The sequence below is a fragment of the Oryctolagus cuniculus genome, chromosome 6 (genome assembly GCF_964237555.1).
Source record: "Oryctolagus cuniculus chromosome 6, mOryCun1.1, whole genome shotgun sequence".
Lineage (NCBI taxonomy): Eukaryota > Metazoa > Chordata > Mammalia > Lagomorpha > Leporidae > Oryctolagus > Oryctolagus cuniculus.
In genome coordinates, this window is record NC_091437.1 from 28,433,672 (window position 1) to 28,454,149 (window position 20,478).

At 46.5% G+C, this 20,478-nt stretch overlaps 1 protein-coding gene across 3 annotated transcripts in view; it reads left to right on the plus strand.

Moving 5' to 3' along the window:
* PCDHAC2 (protocadherin alpha subfamily C, 2) overlaps nt 1–20,478 on the plus strand; it is a 200,802-nt gene that overhangs the window by 44,179 nt on the left and 136,145 nt on the right. The window contains exon 1 of one of the 3 annotated variants that reach the window (XM_051844287.2): nt 1,043–4,366. The exons of 1 other annotated variant lie outside the window; for it this stretch is intronic. In XM_051844287.2, coding sequence (XP_051700247.2) covers nt 1,937–4,366 — 2,430 coding nt within the window. In that variant the 5' untranslated portion in view covers nt 1,043–1,936. Of the gene's footprint in view, nt 1–1,042; nt 4,367–12,935; nt 18,702–20,478 lie in introns of those variants that run through there. One more of the 3 variants, XM_051844288.2, reaches the window with a different exon arrangement.

The following is a 20,478-nucleotide window of genomic DNA, read 5'->3' on the forward strand; positions in this document are numbered from 1 at the left end:
TCTCGCAGAGTCATTAACATAAAAAGTAAAATTTTACAGACCATTTCCTTTATTTAATTCAGAGGCAGAAAACCAGAAAAATCTCTCAGATCAAGGCTAGTTTTTCACATGCTTGCCAATAGAGGAATGAGTACATTTATTTTAAAACTATAACATCATCCTTCTGTAGTCATGTTTAACACGCTCTTTATTAGATGATGTTAAAACAAGTCAGTTACGATTGCTTTTTCAGTTCTTGCTGACACAGAGTTTGCGATAGTCTTGTGAGATGTGTAATCAACTCATAGCTTTATTGGTATAATGCAATTATTAGCTAAATGAAGACCTAAGAATTGGGATTTTACAAATTATGTTTATATAATTTATGAAGCAGTCCATCAGCTCAAAATGGAATAGGAGGACTTCATTTAAGTAAGGAGTATTCTCAAAAGGACTATATCATTTTAGATAGCACAGCAAAAATATAGGGGGTGGGGTTAAATTTCTTGGTCATCTCTCTGAATTTAGTCACCTAACTGTGATAACATTTTTCTTGCCTTGTTCTTTATCCATTTTGTTGGTCTAGAATTTATGTCTCCTACAATAAAGATAATTAGTTATAATTAGAACTGTAAATCTCTGGCATGCATTTATAGTAATTGAATTGCATTTTGAAAAGTGTTCAAATGAAGATTGAAGCTCATTGTTATTTAAAATCTAATACTTTCTAATACATCCATTTATAGTTGTTTTTTAGTAGGGAAATTTGGGGTTTTTCAATGGGTTCAATTTTCCAGGAAGAATTCACATGTTGAATAGTTGGTTCTTCACAATCATGAGAATGAGTAAAAGACAGCACTGATAAACTTTACTGACGCTGGAAAAAGTTTTATGCAACTTTGATGTCAGTTTTAATATCCGAGACAAAAATAGGAAAATAAATTTGAATGAATGGAACAATCTTTTATTCCAGTCTCATCAAAGAAATTCTGGAATCAAGTGGGATACAAAGGAAAATATCATTTAAATTCTGGATCAGTGTTTTTTTTTTTTTTTTTTTTTTTTTTTTTTTTTTTTTTGATGAGAAAAAGACTATCTTTGCCAAATAAGCAACGAATATAATGCACACTGAAGTTGTATGAGAGGGTGGAAAGGATAACAGATACAGTGGGGATAAAACACTTTATGGTGAGACAAAATCTCAGAAATAAACAGCGTTTCTGTGTGTCAGTACTGGGTAAATTCATTAACATAAAAGTAAGGAAATCTTGGTATGAACCAATAATCCCATTTATGTTGAGGTGATAACTTAAAGAATGCATCTTGAGTTATCTTCTATACATTTGAACCAAATGTTGAGAGTAACAACATACTGTAAATATTAAATAATATAAAACTCTAGAGTGTTAGGAATAGACTTTGTAAGAAGCCATTCCAAAATTATCAGTTTCTTAGGAAAACACACTATCACTAGTATTTTACAAATATGATCTTATTTGTAGACATGATAATATGGTTAGTGATGATACTATGCTTAGGTGTTTATATATAGATAAATTTCTTGAATTTTAATTTGTAAGATAAAACTGCCCTTGAAGATCTGATGATAACACATAAAAACATATGTGTAGTGAAACACTTCAAAACCTACTATCAACACAAGGACAAATATACGAAGGCATCAGGAAAGAAGTAAGGTAAGTGTAACACCAGGAAATCAAAGGCACTTACGTTTTGAGCCACTGGATGTCGTTGTTCTCCAAGGAGAGTATCGTTTCAACAAAAGACAACCAGATACTTCGCGGTTCAGAAAGAAGCTCCGCTGTTCCGGTGCTTTACATCACAAACGCACCCATATTAAAATGAGCGGAGAGCCACGGAGCAAAGAAGCAAAGGCGAGATCTCAAAGGAGCTGCATCTTTCAGACGTGAAACAGAGCTTTGCCAACCGAGGAACAATGCTGGCGACGACCCGACAAAGCGGCCCAGGAGCCCAGCGCCTGCTGCCCTGGCTCCTGCTGCTCACAGCCTGGCGGGCGGGCAGCGCCCAGCTGCGCTACTCGGTCCCCGAGGAGGCCCAGCACGGCACGTTCGTGGGCCGCCTGGCGCAGGACCTGGGGCTGCCGCTGGCCGAGCTGGTGCCGCGCCTGTTCCGGGTGGCGTCCAGGGCCGGCGGGGACCTGCTGGAGGTGAACGTGCAGAACGGCATCCTGTTCGTGAACGCGCGGATGGACCGCGAGGCGCTGTGCGGGCGGAGCGCGGAGTGCAGCGTGCACCTGGAGGTGGTGGTGGAGCGGCCGCTGCAGGTGTTCCACGTGGAGGTGGAGGTGAGGGACGTCAACGACAACCCGCCCGTGTTCCCGGCGACACGGAAGAATCTGTTCATATCTGAAGCGAGGGCTCTTGACTCTCATTTTTCGCTAGAGGGCGCCTCGGACGCAGACGTCGGCAGCAACGCGAAGCTGACTTACAGACTCAGCCCCAACGAGTATTTCTCGCTGGATGTGCCGACCAGTGCGGAACAGGTAAATCCTGTCAACTTGGTATTAAAAAAGTCTTTAGATAGAGAAGTGGCTTCAGAGCTGCTCTTGGTGCTCAGTGCAACGGACGGGGGCAAGCCTGAGCTGACGGGCAGCGTGGAGTTGCGCATCACGGTACTGGATTCAAACGACAACGCCCCCGTGTTTGACAAATCACTCTACCGCGTGAAGTTGCCGGAGAACTCCTCCAACGGAACCCTGGTGATCAGCCTGAACGCCTCCGACCCGGATGAAGGTTCCAACGGTCATGTTCTGTATTCTTTCACCACTGAGGTCTCGCCTCGCTTAGAAGCCTATTTTCACATAGATTCGGTCAGTGGAGACATAAAAGTAAATGGGAAGATAGACTTTGAAGAAACCCAGTTATGGAAGATCCAAATAGAGGCGGTAGACAAAGGCAATCCCCCGATGTTTGGTCACTGTACCGTCTTGATAGAAGTCGTGGACGTCAACGATAACGCTCCGGAGTTAGTGGTGACCTCCATATCACTGCCGGTCCCGGAAGACGCTCCGGTGGGCACGGTGATCGCCCTCGTCAGCGTGTCCGACCGCGACTCGGGCGCCAACGGGCAGGTGAGCTGCGCCCTGACGCCCGACGTGCCCTTCAGGCTGCTGTCGACCTTCAGGAACTACTACTCGCTGGTGCTGGACAGCGGGCTGGACCGCGAGCTTGTGTCGGGCTACAGCGTGGTGGTGACGGCGCGCGACGCGGGCTCGCCGGCGCTGCGGGCGTCGGCCAGCGTGTGGGTGGAGGTGGCGGACGTGAACGACAACGCGCCCGCGTTCGCGCAGGCCGAGTACACGGTGTTCGTGAGGGAGAACAACGCGCCGGGCTGCCACCTGGTGACGGTGTCGGCGCGCGACGCGGACGCGCGGGAGAACGCGCGCGTGTCGTACTCGCTGGTGGAGCGGCGCGTGGGCGAGCGCCTGCTGTCGAGCTACGTGTCGGTGCACGCGGAGAGCGGGCGCGTGCACGCGCTGCAGCCGCTGGACCGCGAGGAGCTGGAGCTGCTGCGCTTCGAGGTGAGCGCGCGCGACGCGGGCGTGCCGGCGCTGGGCAGCAACGTGACGCTGCAGGTGTTCGTGCTGGACGAGAACGACCACGCGCCGTGGGTGCTGCCGCGGGGCGCGGGCGGGCCGGCGAGCGAGGCGGTGCCGGTGTGGGTGTCGCGGTCTGCGGGCGCGGGCCACGTGGTGGCGAAGGTGCGCGCGGTGGACGCGGACGCCGGCTACAACGCGTGGCTGTCCTACGAGCTGCAGGCGGCGCCGAATGGGGCTGCGCCGGGCGGCGCGCGCCTGCCGTTCCGCGTGGGGCTGTACACGGGCGAGATCAGCACGACGCGCAGCCTGGACGAGGCGGACTTGGCGCGCCAGCGGCTGCTGGTGCTGGTGAAGGACCACGGCGAGCCCGCGCTGACGGCCACGGCCACGGTGCTGCTGTCGCTAGTGGACGGCGGGCAGGCGCCGGCGGCGGCGTCCTCGCGGGCGGCGGCGGCGGCGGGCGTGGCGGGCGTGGCGGCGGCGGCGGGCGGCGCGGCGGCGCTGCTGGACGTGAACGCGTCCCTGATCGTGGCCATCTGCGCCGTGAGCAGCCTGCTGGTGCTCACGCTGGTGGTGTGGACGGCGCTGCGGTGCTGGGCGCCGGCGGCGGAGGGCGCGTGCGGGCCGGGGCAGCCTGCGCTGGTGTGCGCGAGCGCGGTGGGGAGCTGGTCGTGCTCGCAGCGGAGGCGGCAGCGGGTGAGCGGCGGCGAGGGCGCGCCCAAGGCCGACCTCATGGCCTTCAGCCCCAGTGTTCCTCCTGAATCCAGTTCTGCGGACAGTGGAGTCCAACAGGAGATTTTCGGGAATGTAAGTACATTAATTCTTGGATATTTTTCATCTCTACTAGTTTCTGTTACATATTAGTTTATTAATCTATTTAACTTCTTTGCTTTTATACTTAGTTCTTTCTTGATATGATTTATTTCATACATCCTGGAGGCCCTGACATTTGGCACAGCTGTTGAGTGACTGCTTGTTATGCCTCCTCCCCCATATCAGTGCACGTGGTTCCTATCCAGGCTACTCTTTAAGCTTCAGATCCAGCTTCCTCCTAATGTGTACTTTGGGAGGCTGCAAGTGACAGAGCAAATACTTGACGGATCAGATACCCAACCAACCACTCACGTGAAGGAGAGCTGAAATCATTTAAGAGCTGTTGTCCTGGGCATGGTTCAGTCCTGATTGTGGTGGGATTTTGAGGAGTGAATTGGTGAAAAATATCTCTCTAGCCTTTAAAGAACATGGTAACAGATTTCTTTAAAATATTTTTAAAAGGTTAATAAGGGGAAAGGATAATAAGCGGCAAGGGTAATAAGGGAGAAATGTAGGAATGGGCTAGGCTGAAATAAACTTCTGAATTTTGCAGCAAAATCATCCTTTCCATCCATTTTCTTAGTCTTATTGATGTTTTCTCCTTACTATGCACACATTCAAAATTACTGATAATATTTCATTTCATAATTTATTTTATTTAGTGAAAAATATATTTAAAGCTTTAGCCTCCTACAGTCTGTGAATATCTGTGACTAATGGGGATTTTCAGGGCCGAGGCAGTTTCATTTTACAAACAATTTTGTTTCTTTACAATCAATGTCATACTTTATTGAGATGGTGGTTGTGGTGGGAGGAGTTTTGACTTTGCTTTGGAGGCAGTTTTCCTTTTTTGTCTTCAATCTTAACATTTCTTGTTCACTTTCTTTCTACTCTTCAGTTGTTCTTATTGTTTATATCCTACAATGTCAATTCTGCTTAATTCCTTGGTGAACTCATTGTTGCTCTCTTCCAGTTTAATTTATTGAGCTTTTCCTATTTGGAAAATTCACTTGCACATTGATCAATCTCATTATTTCTCCATTCTTGGTATCTATCCTGAGGCTCAATGAAATATTTTAGAGTGTGAAAATTCACACTTTTTTTTTGCTTTGAGAAAGGCTTCTCATGTATGGTGGTCACCAAGCTGCACGATCTCTTCACAGTGATGTTGCTTTGAATAAGTTAAGCCTAAGAACTATGAAAGGTCAGTCAAGCACTTCCACCTGACATCTGAGGTGTTGACCACACCTTGGAATTTAAGTTGATATCTTCTTGACACATTTGATGCAAAATGTTTTTTCCTCAGTAGTATGTGTACATGGATTATTTTCTCTGAACAGATCCCAGAGAAGTTTTATTGAGAGATTTAAGGATGTTTGTCAAATATGCTGAAGGTTATTTTGTTGCTTTTGGATCTAATCACTAATGGAATGCCCTTTAATTCTACCATGTGAGGAAATAAATTATACAGATTTGCATGTGGCAACCATGTTATAGATGGGGTAAAGCTAATATAATTGCTGAGGCAGTGTTTGTGGCTACTTTCTACATGGAAATATGATTTATGTGAAGGCGAACTTCTGGAAAATCTTTAGAAAATGGAAGGTCATGCCCTACGTCCTGACCATGGTGCTAGGATTCTCTGCACACACATCTGTAGAACAAGAGGACACTTGGTTACTAGCTATTATAAACTGCCATTGTGTGAGTTAATTCTCTTTGTTAGACATCGTGTGAGGGACTTAGGAAACATTATTTCATTTGATTTTTATAGCAATGTATGAAGTAGTGTATATATGAGTATCCGCATTTTAAAGATGAGCTAAGAGAAGCTGAGATATTTAGCTTTCTTTTCCAGTTCCATTCAACTGGTACATGATGGTGTTGATCTTTAAAGGCATATCTTTTGCATTCCAGTGCCATTCTTTCAGTCACTGTAATTTAGAACTTTCCTCCAGCAGTCTTTTCTCATTATTACAATCATCAGTTTTGTGCCATGCCATAACTAAGATGGGCATTAAGAATTTTTTAGTGATTTTTTTCTTAGATGAGTTCATGATTGTCATTATCACTTGCTTCAGTCAATGCCACATTGAGATAGGTATTTACGTGTTCATTTGTAAATAAGAGCTGCTTTAAAAGAACTGTGGAAGTGGGTTAAGTAAGTAGAATCGTTTCAAATATGAGAGAAATCAGAATATAGTGGTTCTCAATATTCATGCAGAATACCAAAGCCAAATACCACGTGCAAAAATGACTCTACTGTTTTGTTGTTGTTTTTGTTGTTGTGGGTGAGGATAGTATTTTGGATAAATGTAAGTAATAATATGATGATTTTAAAAAAATCTACAGTGTTGTATACTTCAATAACAGCTTTAAAGGCCTAAATTTCCACTGGAAAACTTTAGATGTGTATAGGTCTTTCTCGGTTCAGTCGTCTTCAGTCTTGTTGGCTGAGCTGCTTGTGCAAACTTAAAAATGGTTGTGGCTGAATCACTATGTTTACTTGAATAAGCCATGATAGAGCAGAGTCAGTATGATTGAACAAATCCTGTAATTTTGCTGATTCAGTGGTTGAATAGTGTATTTCCAATCTGTTGATTTTGAAGAAACTTCTGGGCTTCTCAGAATGGCTTCAAGATTTATTTCTGTGTCTGTAGCCTCATATTGAATATTACTGGATGAAACAAGGTAGTAGGACATTAAACTATGCACTTTAATATGTTACTGTAGGTAGAAAGCTAACTAGATTGATTTCATGAAGGTCAGGCACATGGTTTTTTAATCCTCACTTGAGTTTACAAAGTCAATGTCAATGGTGATGTTAGTATGACTTCTTGATAATAGTTTATATCTGCATGCTAAGCCTATATCCAAAGATGAATTCAAAGATAGCATAATCTTTTCTATAGGAGCTGATTGAAATGGTGACATGAAGTACCACAGCCAAAATCCAAAATGCATTAAGTGATGACTATATCCAGCTATATTTTGGACTTGGTATTCACCCAGTGTCACTTTACATATTCACAAAATACTGTAGTTTTGGAATTTGATACCTAAATAAACATCTGGTTTTAATTCAACATGTGATGCAATCATCTCTCCTAGATAAAATTTTTTTTGCATTCCGTTCTCTACCTTGGTTGACTCCACATTGCCTTATAACACCTCAATCCTCAGTTACCATAATAAGCTGGTTAGATATTTGTTGCTTTCTTTTGTCCAAAATAAAGTTGACGTGCTTCAAACTTCAAATATCATATTAATTAAAGATTCTATTATCTTGCTTAATGTTACATTTTTGTTAAAGGCTCATATGGTTATAGATGCGTAACAGAATTCAGTGTCATAGAAGTTGATATGCCTGCATTTGTATGTTTTCAAAGGAAATTCCGCATTTACTTTAGTAAGAATACTGACATTAGCCTCCACCTTGAGGCGCCGGCACACCGGGTTCTAGTCCCGGTTGGGGCGCCGGATTCTGTCCCGGTTGCCCCTCTTCCAGGCCAGCTCTCTGCTATGGCCAGGGAGTGCAGTGGAGGATGGCCCAGGTGCTTGGGCCCTGCACCCCATGGGAGACCAGGAAAAAGCACCTGGCTCCTGGCTCCTGCCAGGATCAGCGCGGTGCGCCGGCTGCAGCGGCGGCCATTGGAGGGTGAACCAACGGCAAAGGAAGACCTTTCTCTCCCTGTCTCTCTCTCTCTGTCCACTCTGCCTGTCAAAAAAAAAAAAAAAAAAAAAAAAAAAAAAAAAAAAAGAATACTGACATTAGGATAAAAGTGGAACAAAATATCTAATTAGTAATAGAATATGTATAGATTTAAAAAGTTATGATAATGAAAAATGTTAACATTAATGTGATAATTTTTTCATATGCCACTGCAGTATTTTAAGGTTGATGATGAACCGTAAAAACTACACAAGAGAAGGGTGTTTTACCTGGTGTTTGAGGTGCTAGATAAGGTGCCTACATCTCATATTAGGGTACCTGGGTTAAAGTGCTACTCTCAGCTCCTGACTCCAGCTTCCTGCTAATGCAAATGATGATGGCTCAGCTATTTGAGTCCCTGCTATTGCTGTGGGAGATCTGGATTTTACTCCCAGCCCCTAGCTTGAGTGTTGCCCAGCCCTGGCAGCCTGTTGTCAAGGAGTTAGCCACCAGATAGGAGCTCTCTTTTTCTCTCCTCTCAAATAATTAAAAACAAACAAACAAACAAACAAAACTATAGGGGCCAGCATTTTGGCATAGTGGGAAAAGCCACCACCATGCCTTATTAAGCACTAGTTCAAGTCTTGATCCAGCTCCCTGCTGATGTCCTGAGAAAGGCAGTGTAAGGTAGTTTAAGTGTTTGGGCCCCTGCACCTATGTGGGAGATGCAGATGATGCTTCTGGTATCTGGCTGTGGCTGTCTGGGGGAGTGAACTAGTGAATGGAAGAGTTTCTCTCTCTGTCCCCCCTTCTCTCTGTAACTCTTTCATAATAAAAATAAATAAATCTTTAAAAGAGATAAAAATATTTTCAAACTTGAGTGGTATTTATTGAGAATCCCTTTCTACTCAAAACTTCCTTTGTATAACTTTTTCACTCCTAACTCTTAAAGGTGGTAGATGAAAAGACAGCTAAAACATAGGCAAATTGCAGTTTCAGGCAATGAAAACTCACATTAACAATTCCCATTTTTCAGTGAGTATTCTATGAAATTCTGTTTGTGTAACACTAAGATAATTTTCCATTTACTTGAATTGTATGATGATTGTGTTTTAAGCACAATATCAGACAGTGACAAGGGATATAATTAAAAATTGCTTCCTGTGTTGTAGATGAACTTACGATCTCAAACTCATGGTTCTTTCAACAAAAATAAGCTATTTTTATGCATATGTTGATGGGATTATGGAAACCAATATTAGTGATATGGAAATACTGATGTGGTACAGAGATTTTCATGGTGATTTTATTTATTTCACTGAATGATAATGAAATTTATTCTATAATTGTAGAACTACTTCTGTCATATCATAGACTCCCTTACACAAAATGCCATTTGATGTCTAACAGCCATGAGACTCACAGAGAAATCATACATGTGTATGTCAGATATAAAACTCATCTAGATCAATAGACATTTACTTGGTGAGTTCTATGTTTTAAACTACCAAATATACTATTTGAATTTATGATCATTTGCTTATTGTTCTGCAATGGATACAGAATCATAACAAGAAAACTAAGTGTAAATGACAAAAAATCAGGAATAAAGAAAATAGATTAGATATAGTTAACAATGGTATATTACATTTTTAAAAATAGCTAAAAGAGAGCAAGTTGAGTGTTTCACCACAAAAGAATGATAAATATGTCTGAGGTGATAGCTATAATTACCCTGATTTGATCTTTAAACAATGTATAGATATATCCTAACAGCACATTATACCCTATAATTTTGTAAAAAAATAGATATGAGAAGGCAAGTCCATGTGATGAGAACATGCAGAACACAAAGACTAGAGTTACTACTCAACCTCAAAATTTTCTTGGAGTTTCCTGGCTGCCAAAGTGACAAAGGAATCTGGTAGTAGTAGAATTAGAGTTTGATAATATTTTTATATGAGAAACCATGCCTTCAGGAAAAGTTCTGTGCTAGTTTTTGCAAAGCTGGCTACAGAATTGAATTCTCCCTCTGTAAGTATGCAACTAAAAGAGTTAATTCTATAACTGTAAGTCATAGAAACAAGAAATTAAATGCTATGGTAGTCAAGACATAGAAAGTGCCATTTCTGCTTAGGTATAGTTTCAATATGATTCAAAGCTGGCCTGGAAACAAAATCTTGGGACACAGGTTTAAAGGAGAACATGAAACGCGGTCCTCTGGGGCGGTGGATGCAACGCACGGCGCTCACAGCTTCAGACACAAGGTGTCGCTCTTTACTCGGTCCAAAGAATTCCTTCCCAGGTTGCGCTGAGCACTGAGGCACTCCCCATTCTGAACGAATCCATCGCAGCGGACGCCACTGTAACAGGATCCTTAGAAACCGCTCTCAAAAATGCAGTGATTTTCACATCCTGAAGCGGAAGAATCTCAGAGTGTGCATGCAGAGAGTTCTATTCTGAGAGCTGATTTCCTATGCGATGTTTGGAGTGGGCGCTTCGCGACTGCTGCCCTGGCTCCTGCTGCTCACAGCCTGGCGGGCGGGCAGCGCCCAGCTGCGCTACTCGGTCCCCGAGGAGGCCCAGCACGGCACGTTCGTGGGCCGCCTGGCGCAGGACCTGGGGCTGCCGCTGGCCGAGCTGGTGCCGCGCCTGTTCCGGGTGGCGTCCAGGGCCGGCGGGGACCTGCTGGAGGTGAACGTGCAGAACGGCATCCTGTTCGTGAACGCGCGGATGGACCGCGAGGCGCTGTGCGGGCGGAGCGCGGAGTGCAGCGTGCACCTGGAGGTGGTGGTGGAGCGGCCGCTGCAGGTGTTCCACGTGGAGGTGGAGGTGAGGGACGTCAACGACAACCCGCCCGTGTTCTCCCGACAAGAACAAAGACTGCAGATTTCCGAATCTAAACCCCCAGACTCGCGATTTCCACTGGAGGGAGCTACCGACGCGGACATAGGGGAGAACGCTCTATTAACCTACAGACTAAGTCAAAACGAATATTTTTCCTTAGCTTCTCCAACAAATAGTAAACAGACTAAAAGACTCTCTTTGATACTGAAGAAGTCTCTGGACAGAGAGAAAACGCCAGAATTCAGTTTGCTGTTGACGGCTACCGACGGGGGCCAGCCGGCGCTCAGCGGCACCGTTCACCTGCTCGTGTGCGTCCTGGATGTTAACGACAACGATCCGGAGTTCGATCAGCCAGAATTCAAGGTGAGGCTGACAGAAAACAGTGCCCGAGGGACTCTTGTGACGCAGCTGAACGCCACGGACCGAGATGAAGGAGTCAATGGGGAGGTGACATACTCCATGGTGTCCATTAAGCCCAGCGGGAGACCCTTGTTCTCCCTGGATGAGAGCAGCGGAGAAGTGAGGGTGAATGGAACTTTAGATTACGAAGAAAGCAAATTTTATGAAATTGAGATCCAGGCTACAGATAAGGGGATTCCACCCATGGCGGGCCACTGTACAATCCTGGTGGAAATCTTAGATGAAAACGATAATCCACCCGAAGTGGTGGTCACTTCTCTGTTGGTCCCCATCCGAGAGGACGCTCCCGTGGGTACAGTGATCGCCCTCGTCAGCGTGTCCGACCGCGACTCGGGCGCCAACGGGCAGGTGAGCTGCGCCCTGACGCCCGACGTGCCCTTCAGGCTGCTGTCGACCTTCAGGAACTACTACTCGCTGGTGCTGGACAGCGGGCTGGACCGCGAGCTTGTGTCGGGCTACAGCGTGGTGGTGACGGCGCGCGACGCGGGCTCGCCGGCGCTGCGGGCGTCGGCCAGCGTGTGGGTGGAGGTGGCGGACGTGAACGACAACGCGCCCGCGTTCGCGCAGGCCGAGTACACGGTGTTCGTGAGGGAGAACAACGCGCCGGGCTGCCACCTGGTGACGGTGTCGGCGCGCGACGCGGACGCGCGGGAGAACGCGCGCGTGTCGTACTCGCTGGTGGAGCGGCGCGTGGGCGAGCGCCTGCTGTCGAGCTACGTGTCGGTGCACGCGGAGAGCGGGCGCGTGCACGCGCTGCAGCCGCTGGACCGCGAGGAGCTGGAGCTGCTGCGCTTCGAGGTGAGCGCGCGCGACGCGGGCGTGCCGGCGCTGGGCAGCAACGTGACGCTGCAGGTGTTCGTGCTGGACGAGAACGACCACGCGCCGTGGGTGCTGCCGCGGGGCGCGGGCGGGCCGGCGAGCGAGGCGGTGCCGGTGTGGGTGTCGCGGTCTGCGGGCGCGGGCCACGTGGTGGCGAAGGTGCGCGCGGTGGACGCGGACGCCGGCTACAACGCGTGGCTGTCCTACGAGCTGCAGGCGGCGCCGAATGGGGCGGCGCCGGGCGGCGCGCGCCTGCCGTTCCGCGTGGGGCTGTACACGGGCGAGATCAGCACGACGCGCAGCCTGGACGAGGCGGACTTGGCGCGCCAGCGGCTGCTGGTGCTGGTGAAGGACCACGGCGAGCCCGCGCTGACGGCCACGGCCACGGTGCTGCTGTCGCTGGTGGACGGCGGGCAGGCGCCGGCGGCGGCGTCCTCGCGGGCGGCGGCGGCGGCGGGAGTGGCGGGCGTGGCGGCGGCGGCGGGCGGCGCGGCGGCGCTGCTGGACGTGAACGCGTCCCTGATCGTGGCCATCTGCGCCGTGAGCAGCCTGCTGGTGCTCACGCTGGTGGTGTGGACGGCGCTGCGGTGCTGGGCGCCGGCGGCGGAGGGCGCGTGCGGGCCGGGGCAGCCTGCGCTGGTGTGCGCGAGCGCGGTGGGGAGCTGGTCGTGCTCGCAGCGGAGGCGGCAGCGGGTGAGCGGCGGCGAGGGCGCGCCCAAGGCCGACCTTATGGCCTTCAGCCCCGGCCTTCCTCCGGGGCTGGACAGAGAAGATGGAGGAGAAAGGCCGGAGGAGGCAGGTTCAAATCATCTGGCACCGGTGAGTTCTGTATAGATCTCTCCTATTTACTAACTGTGTTATGTTTTTTCAAAATATAGCTTTCAACTAAATCGTTATGAAGCATATCAGATTTGTTTTAAATAACTTTGTCATTGTTACGATATACGTACGCGTCTTTTAATTGTAAGGTTAAATTTTTCTTGCTAATAAAATCCTATTTCCCTTCATATTCGATGAGAAATTATCTTGGGAATTTTTCAAGATGACTCTTTGCTGTCACGTAGAACTAATTACTGAATGTCACTGATCTACCGATATGCGGTGATATCAGTAACTCCCATGGACTCCTTTGGCTGATGTTTGTCATTCTTAGTCTTTTGCATTGCTATTTTAACGTTATTAGATTGGTTCTTCGGTCTTCACGCTTGTCTCAAACAGAGCACGCTCTTCATTAGTACCAAAATAATTTTTTTTCTGTGGATGTTAAACATTCATAAATGTTTTATCCATTGAATAACCTTTAGTTTTTTTCTCTACTGCTGTGATAAAATTTGATTTTCATATTATTTAAATCCAACTGTCCATCTTTGCATTCTGATATGATACTTTGATCAAAATAATAGTATTAAGATATTGTACATTTTTATTTCTTGAAATAAGAGATTTATAAACTGCCATGTCCTCAGAGCTGCCTGATTCATGACTCTTAAAGCAAACTAGGCAAATAATCACATGTTGCAAGCTTATAAAATGAGTGCATATAGGGTTATATTATCTGCAATAAATGGTAACTGGCATTCTTTGCTAAGTTTGTGTGATTCTTCTAGAATGGAAAAAAGGTAACTTTACTCAAGTGAGTACCCAGTGACATTGATCGGTTTCATTCATTTCTCATTTCCATGGTTCTGTCTTTAAATGCCTTATCTATACTGCTTACAAATTTTTCTTCCCATGTTGCATAATCACATATAAAGGTTCTAGCAAAATCATTTATCTCTTGGTCATTCTTCTAATTTACTGATTCTTAACTACCTGTAGAATGGTGGAATCAGACTCTGTTTTTCACAATAAATAGATATGTAGACTTTTAAAAAAACTTTTTCACCTGAATATTGATTGGGTAAAACATTTTTAAATATTCAAAAGTAGGCAACAAAATATAAAATATTTCAGACTCAAAGTGATTAATAATATCATTTATGAACTTTTTCAAATATAATAAATATGAAAATTAGGGAACATATTAGTACTGATTTCCAAATCAAGATCATTCATATTTAATTTTAAAAGTCATTGAAATGTTTTCAGGATAGGCTAAAATTCCACAAGTCACCACTTTTATATTACTGAAGTAACTAATATACATTTTTTTTTGACAGGCAGAGTGGACAGTGAGAGAGAGAGACAGAGAGAAAGGGCTTCCTTTGCCGTTGGTTCACCCTCCAATGGCCACCATGGCCAGCACGCTGCAGCTGGCGCACTGCGCTGATCCGATGGCAGGAGCCAGGTGCTTCTCTTGGTCTTCCATGGGGTGCAGGGCCCAAGCACCTGGGCCATCCTCCACTGCACTTCCCTGGCCACAGAGAGCTGGCCTGGAAGAGGGGCAACCGGGACAGAATCCGACGCCCCGACCAGGACTAGAACCTGGTGTGCCGGCGCTGCAAGGCGGAGGATTAGCCTAGTGAGCTATGGCTCTGGCCACTAATATACATTTTTAATAATTCACAATTACCTTGACTTATTTCTACAGGCTACTATCTTTTGTACTTATTCTTAAAAGTCAGGATTACATTCTTTGGTGTAATGTTATAATTTCAGTATATTTTGTAGATCAGTTAAGTTTTAAGCTAATCTTAGTTGTCCTGTCTGCTTAATCATTTAATTAAGTCTAACAGTGTTAAGGACTACATGACATCGTATTTTTCCATTAAGTTATTTAGCAAGTATGATACACTGGGTATTTTTGGAAATGGAAAATAGGAAATTAAGCAAGGTTATATTTGACAACTTAAATAATTAGTGTGTTAGCATCAAAATTCAAATGTTTTTGGTTAATCAATTTTGTGTTTTTTTCTACTTGTAGAGTAATTTTGGTTATATTCTGGGTATGTGAAGTCTTCACACTTTAGTTTCCTTTACTGCATTATAAAAGGAATGGCAGAAAATAATTGATTTAAAGATTTTTGACTTGAAAAGTAATGAACTTATAGAATCTGTATTTATATTCTCATAGTGTGCTGTGGGATCTTTAACTGCATTTTATTTTTCCTTGAGACTGGTTTTGAATGAATGAGTAAAATCATGAAGGGGTTTTTGATTCCCCCTTGCATTGAAGCCACTATTCTGGTTTTTAGTTTAGTTTTTTTTTGTTTTTTTGAAGAGAAGCATATTCCTAGTAATTACTAAGAGATCTCTTTGGGGAAAGATTTGAAAAGAAACCAACAGGAGAGCATCAAGTTCATGTTCTTTTGACTTTGTCAAGGAGATGAAGCTTAAAGAACACTCCAAGAGATCTTTTTCATATTAGTGTTCTGCTGCCACCTTAGAATAATTTATAGTTTGGGGATTTTGACTCAATATGTTACTTGAAAATGATAAACTTTCCAGAACATGTACCTGAGCTTTGTTTTGATTTGTGGGAATGGGAGCAGTTATATGAAATGCCATCTTTCTTAAAAAGCAATCAAGACACCAAAAACAAGACACCCTTAATATGTATGAATGCTAACTTTCACAGATTTGTGAAGGAAACCATTTATATAGAGTATTGTTTAGTTAAAAATATTTTAGTTTGTTTTACTAAATGATGAAGTTCTTGACTTTGTTCTAAAATCTTAGAATGGAGTGGTTGAGGCTAAAAAAAATTAGAACAGTGTGAATTGTAAGCTATAAGGGAAGGAATCATGCATACCATTTTTTATTCTCCATAGTGGATAAAGAGTGGTTTCTGACATACACCTTATTTCAAAGATGGATTTGTGACAGTCTGAGGCAGAAATGTTTTACATAACCAACCTATGAAAGAAATATTTGTGCTGTGTTCCTATCATACTTGTACACTTTAAGATATGTACAAATAATAAAGGAAAATATCGAAAGTTGAAACAGAATTTACTGTGACCCAAGTAGTCAGACCAAAAAGAACCTTAGGATTTCTCTTGTACTTACATAATCAGTCACATGATGTCGCTGTATACTCAAAAGGTGAAGAAGAAAAATTTCCGGCTCCGCACCCAGATTCCAGCCGTTCACAGAGGAGGGGCGACTCCATGCTGACCAGAAAGCTGGATAATATCTATTAAGTAGGTATTTGCAGAAAAGCAGACCGCGCCTAAGAGATCTTACGCGACAGCACCCTTAAATCTGCAAGTCCCACTACAGAGGACCTCTGCATCTGCGATGCTGTTTCCCCTGCAAGGAGGTTCTGGAGCCCGGCGCTTGCTGCCCTGGCTCCTGCTGCTCGCAGCCTGGCGGGCGGGCAGCGCCCAGCTGCGCTACTCAGTCCCCGAGGAGGCCCAGCACGGCACGTTCGTGGGCCGCCTGGCGCAGGACCTGGGGCTGCCGCTGGCCGAGCTGGTGCCGCGCCTGTTCCGGGTGGCGTCCAGGGCCGGCGGGGACCTGCTGGAGGTGAACGTGCAGAACGGCATCCTGTTCGTGAACGCGCGGATGGACCGCGAGGCGCTGTGCGGGCGGAGCGCGGAGTGCAGCGTGCACCTGGAGGTGGTGGTGGAGCGGCCGCTGCAGGTGTTCCACGTGGAGGTGGAGGTGAGGGACGTCAACGACAACCCGCCCGTGTTCAGACAAAGGGAACAGAAGGTGCTCATTTCCGAATCTGCGCCTCTGGACTCTCGTTTTCCTCTAGAGGGCGCTTCAGACGCGGATATCGGCGTAAACGCTCTGCTGACCTATACCTTAAGTCTAAACGAGCATTTTGCGCTTAAAATGGTAACGGAAAAAAACAAAAGTATGTTACCTGAGTTGGTTCTTCGGAAGTCGCTGGACAGGGAGGAAATAGCAGAACTTACTTTACTGCTGATGGTGGTCGATGGCGGTAGACCGGGGCTGACAGGGTCCGTTCAGATCCAGGTAGCCGTCCTGGATGTGAATGACAATGCGCCGGCCTTTGAGGAGCCAGCTTACAGAGTAGTGTTGTCTGAAAATGTCCAAAACGACACGAGTGTGGTTCACCTGAACGCTTCCGATCCAGACGAAGGACCGAATCGAGAAATTTCCTATGGAATCAGAACGATTTTGCCAGAGAGCAAGAAATGTACATTTGTAATCAATCCTGACACAGGTGAAATTAGAATTTATGGGATACTGGATTATGAGGAGAACGATGCGTATGAAATTCAGGTTCAGGCAACTGATAAAGGGGTTCCACCCATGGCGGGCCACTGCACCGTCCTTGTGAAAGTTCTGGACCTGAATGACAATGTTCCTGAGATAACGGTCACTTCTCTGTTGGTCCCCATCCGAGAGGACGCTCCGGTGGGCACGGTGATCGCCCTCGTCAGCGTGTCCGACCGCGACTCGGGCGCCAACGGGCAGGTGAGCTGCGCCCTGACGCCCGACGTGCCCTTCAGGCTGCTGTCGACCTTCAGGAACTACTACTCGCTGGTGCTGGACAGCGGGCTGGACCGCGAGCTTGTGTCGGGCTACGGCGTGGTGGTGACGGCGCGCGACGCGGGCTCGCCGGCGCTGCGGGCGTCGGCCAGCGTGTGGGTGGAGGTGGCGGACGTGAACGACAACGCGCCCGCGTTCGCGCAGGCCGAGTACACGGTGTTCGTGAGGGAGAACAACGCGCCGGGCTGCCACCTGGTGACGGTGTCGGCGCGCGACGCGGACGCGCGGGAGAACGCGCGCGTGTCGTACTCGCTGGTGGAGCGGCGCGTGGGCGAGCGCCTGCTGTCGAGCTACGTGTCGGTGCACGCGGAGAGCGGGCGCGTGCACGCGCTGCAGCCGCTGGACCGCGAGGAGCTGGAGCTGCTGCGCTTCGAGGTGAGCGCGCGCGACGCGGGCGTGCCGGCGCTGGGCAGCAACGTGACGCTGCAGGTGTTCGTGCTGGACGAGAACGACCACGCGCCGTGGGTGCTGCCGCGGGGCGCGGGCGGGCCGGCGAGCGAGGCGGTGCCGGTGTGGGTGTCGCGGTCTGCGGGCGCGGGCCACGTGGTGGCGAAGGTGCGCGCGGTGGACGCGGACGCCGGCTACAACGCGTGGCTGTCCTACGAGCTGCAGGCGGCGCCGAATGGGGCTGCGCCGGGCGGCGCGCGCCTGCCGTTCCGCGTGGGGCTGTACACGGGCGAGATCAGCACGACGCGCAGCCTGGACGAGGCGGACTTGGCGCGCCAGCGGCTGCTGGTGCTGGTGAAGGACCACGGCGAGCCCGCGCTGACGGCCACGGCCACGGTGCTGCTGTCGCTGGTGGACGGCGGGCAGGCGCCGGCGGCGGCGTCCTCGCGGGCGGCGGCGGCGGCGGGAGTGGCGGGCGTGGCGGCGGCGGCGGGCGGCGCGGCGGCGCTGCTGGACGTGAACGCGTCCCTGATCGTGGCCATCTGCGCCGTGAGCAGCCTGCTGGTGCTCACGCTGGTGGTGTGGACGGCGCTGCGGTGCTGGGCGCCGGCGGCGGAGGGCGCGTGCGGGCCGGGGCAGCCTGCGCTGGTGTGCGCGAGCGCGGTGGGGAGCTGGTCGTGCTCGCAGCGGAGGCGGCAGCGGGTGAGCGGCGGCGAGGGCGCGCCCAAGGCCGACCTCATGGCCTTCAGCCCCAGCCTTCCTCCTCCTCAAGAGGATTGTCTAAACCCTTCCAATGAAGTAAGTGACAATCATTTGAGAATAATTATTTCCCTTAAGAACTTGCCTTTATGTTGGAATATAGTCTTCCCTTTCACTTTTTCTTCATAATGTTATCTTTTAAATGTATTATATTTCATCTTTTGTTGCTTTTGTGTATTGCTCCCATTGCTGTATGAAATTTGAAGAGACAGTGGAGGCTGTCGATCTATATACTTAAAATTTTTTTATATTATTTTTCCACTATATAGGAATGATTCCCTTTTTCTAATTACAGTATGTTGGATTAAAACTAATAGTTTTGTAACTCAAAATACTGGTCTTTCAGGATTAGAAACAAATGACAAGATAGTATAATGATTCTAAGTACCATTAACTGGGTTCTTTAGTGGAGCCTCACGTGGTTAAACTATTGAATTAGCCTCCTATTTTTCCATTTTAATTTTATTATAATAGAGACATGATAATATCAAATTTCTGATATTCTAACAATAAAAAGATACATTTTATTTTTAGAGGAATAATTTTCTGTCATTGTTCTACTGAATATCTTTCAATTTTGATTGGTACTGTACCATCCTTACTTGTGTAGGAAACAATAAAACAGTTTCTCATATAAAATATTTAAACAGCATCTAAATCGGGATATATCTTACAATTGAAGGTTTATAATGTATTTGGAAGTTTTCCTCTTTTGCCACAGAAATAATGGTAGATCTTGCTTTAAGGGCCTTTAGGGATTCAGTAACATGGCCCCCCCTTTTTTTCTAGGCTCTGTGCTAAGATTTTAAATTGCATTATCTTATTTAATTATCAGATGAACTGTACCATCCAAGTAGAATAATTGTTATCCTCACTAACATATGAGAAACTTGAAACTTAGATAGTTCATTAGAAGGGGCTCACACCCAGTTTTGGAGGATCTCAAACCTATTCTGGGTGCTACTGCTCTGTACAGTGAATCTTTTAAAGTATATTTACATTTTGTGACTTTGTTTTCCAAAAGTTTCCACATGCTTCTCTTCCACCACAGAATAAAGCATTACTTCCCCTAGCCAGTAATGAAGGCATTAAACGTTGTAGGCTTGTCTACTTTCATACACACGTCTAGGTTAGGACCCGGAATGTAGCATATGTTCAATCGAGACTTTCTGAAGAAATGTATGGTGTTGAAATTTATTGCCTGGGCAATCGACTACATTTTAGAAGGAGGGAGAGTAAAATTGGGTAACATTTTATTCAAGCTTGTCTTGAAAGATAGATCACAGTTCAATATCAAGACATTGCATATAGATTAAAATGACTAAATGAGCAGTTTGCTCTGGTGAAGATGTATTTGAAGGATTAGAACAGGGGAGAATCTTAAGGCAAGAAAATAAGTAAAATCTTTTATAGTAATTTCAGTTGCAAGTGATAGGGACTTGAATTATGAAAGCAGAAATGGATTGAAGGAAACATGTACAAGAGGCATAGGCAATGTAGAAGCAACAAGATTATGACTGACTCAATACAAATGATAAAGAAAGGCAAAAAGAATTTGACACTTGCTTATTAGTTTGGTCAACTGAGTGGATGAAGTTGCCATTAACCAAGATGCAGACACAGTTGGAGAAGTAATTTGTGTTTGAGTAGTGAATGGAAAGGGATGTTTAAGAAAATTCTACTCTTGAGGTTCTAGGATTATAGCATTGTCCATGTAAATATGGTTCTGGAACTCAGAGATTGTAGATGTAGATTTTGGAGTAATTGTTTTAGGGAAACAATATAAATCCATGAAAGAATGAAATGAGAGAGAGAG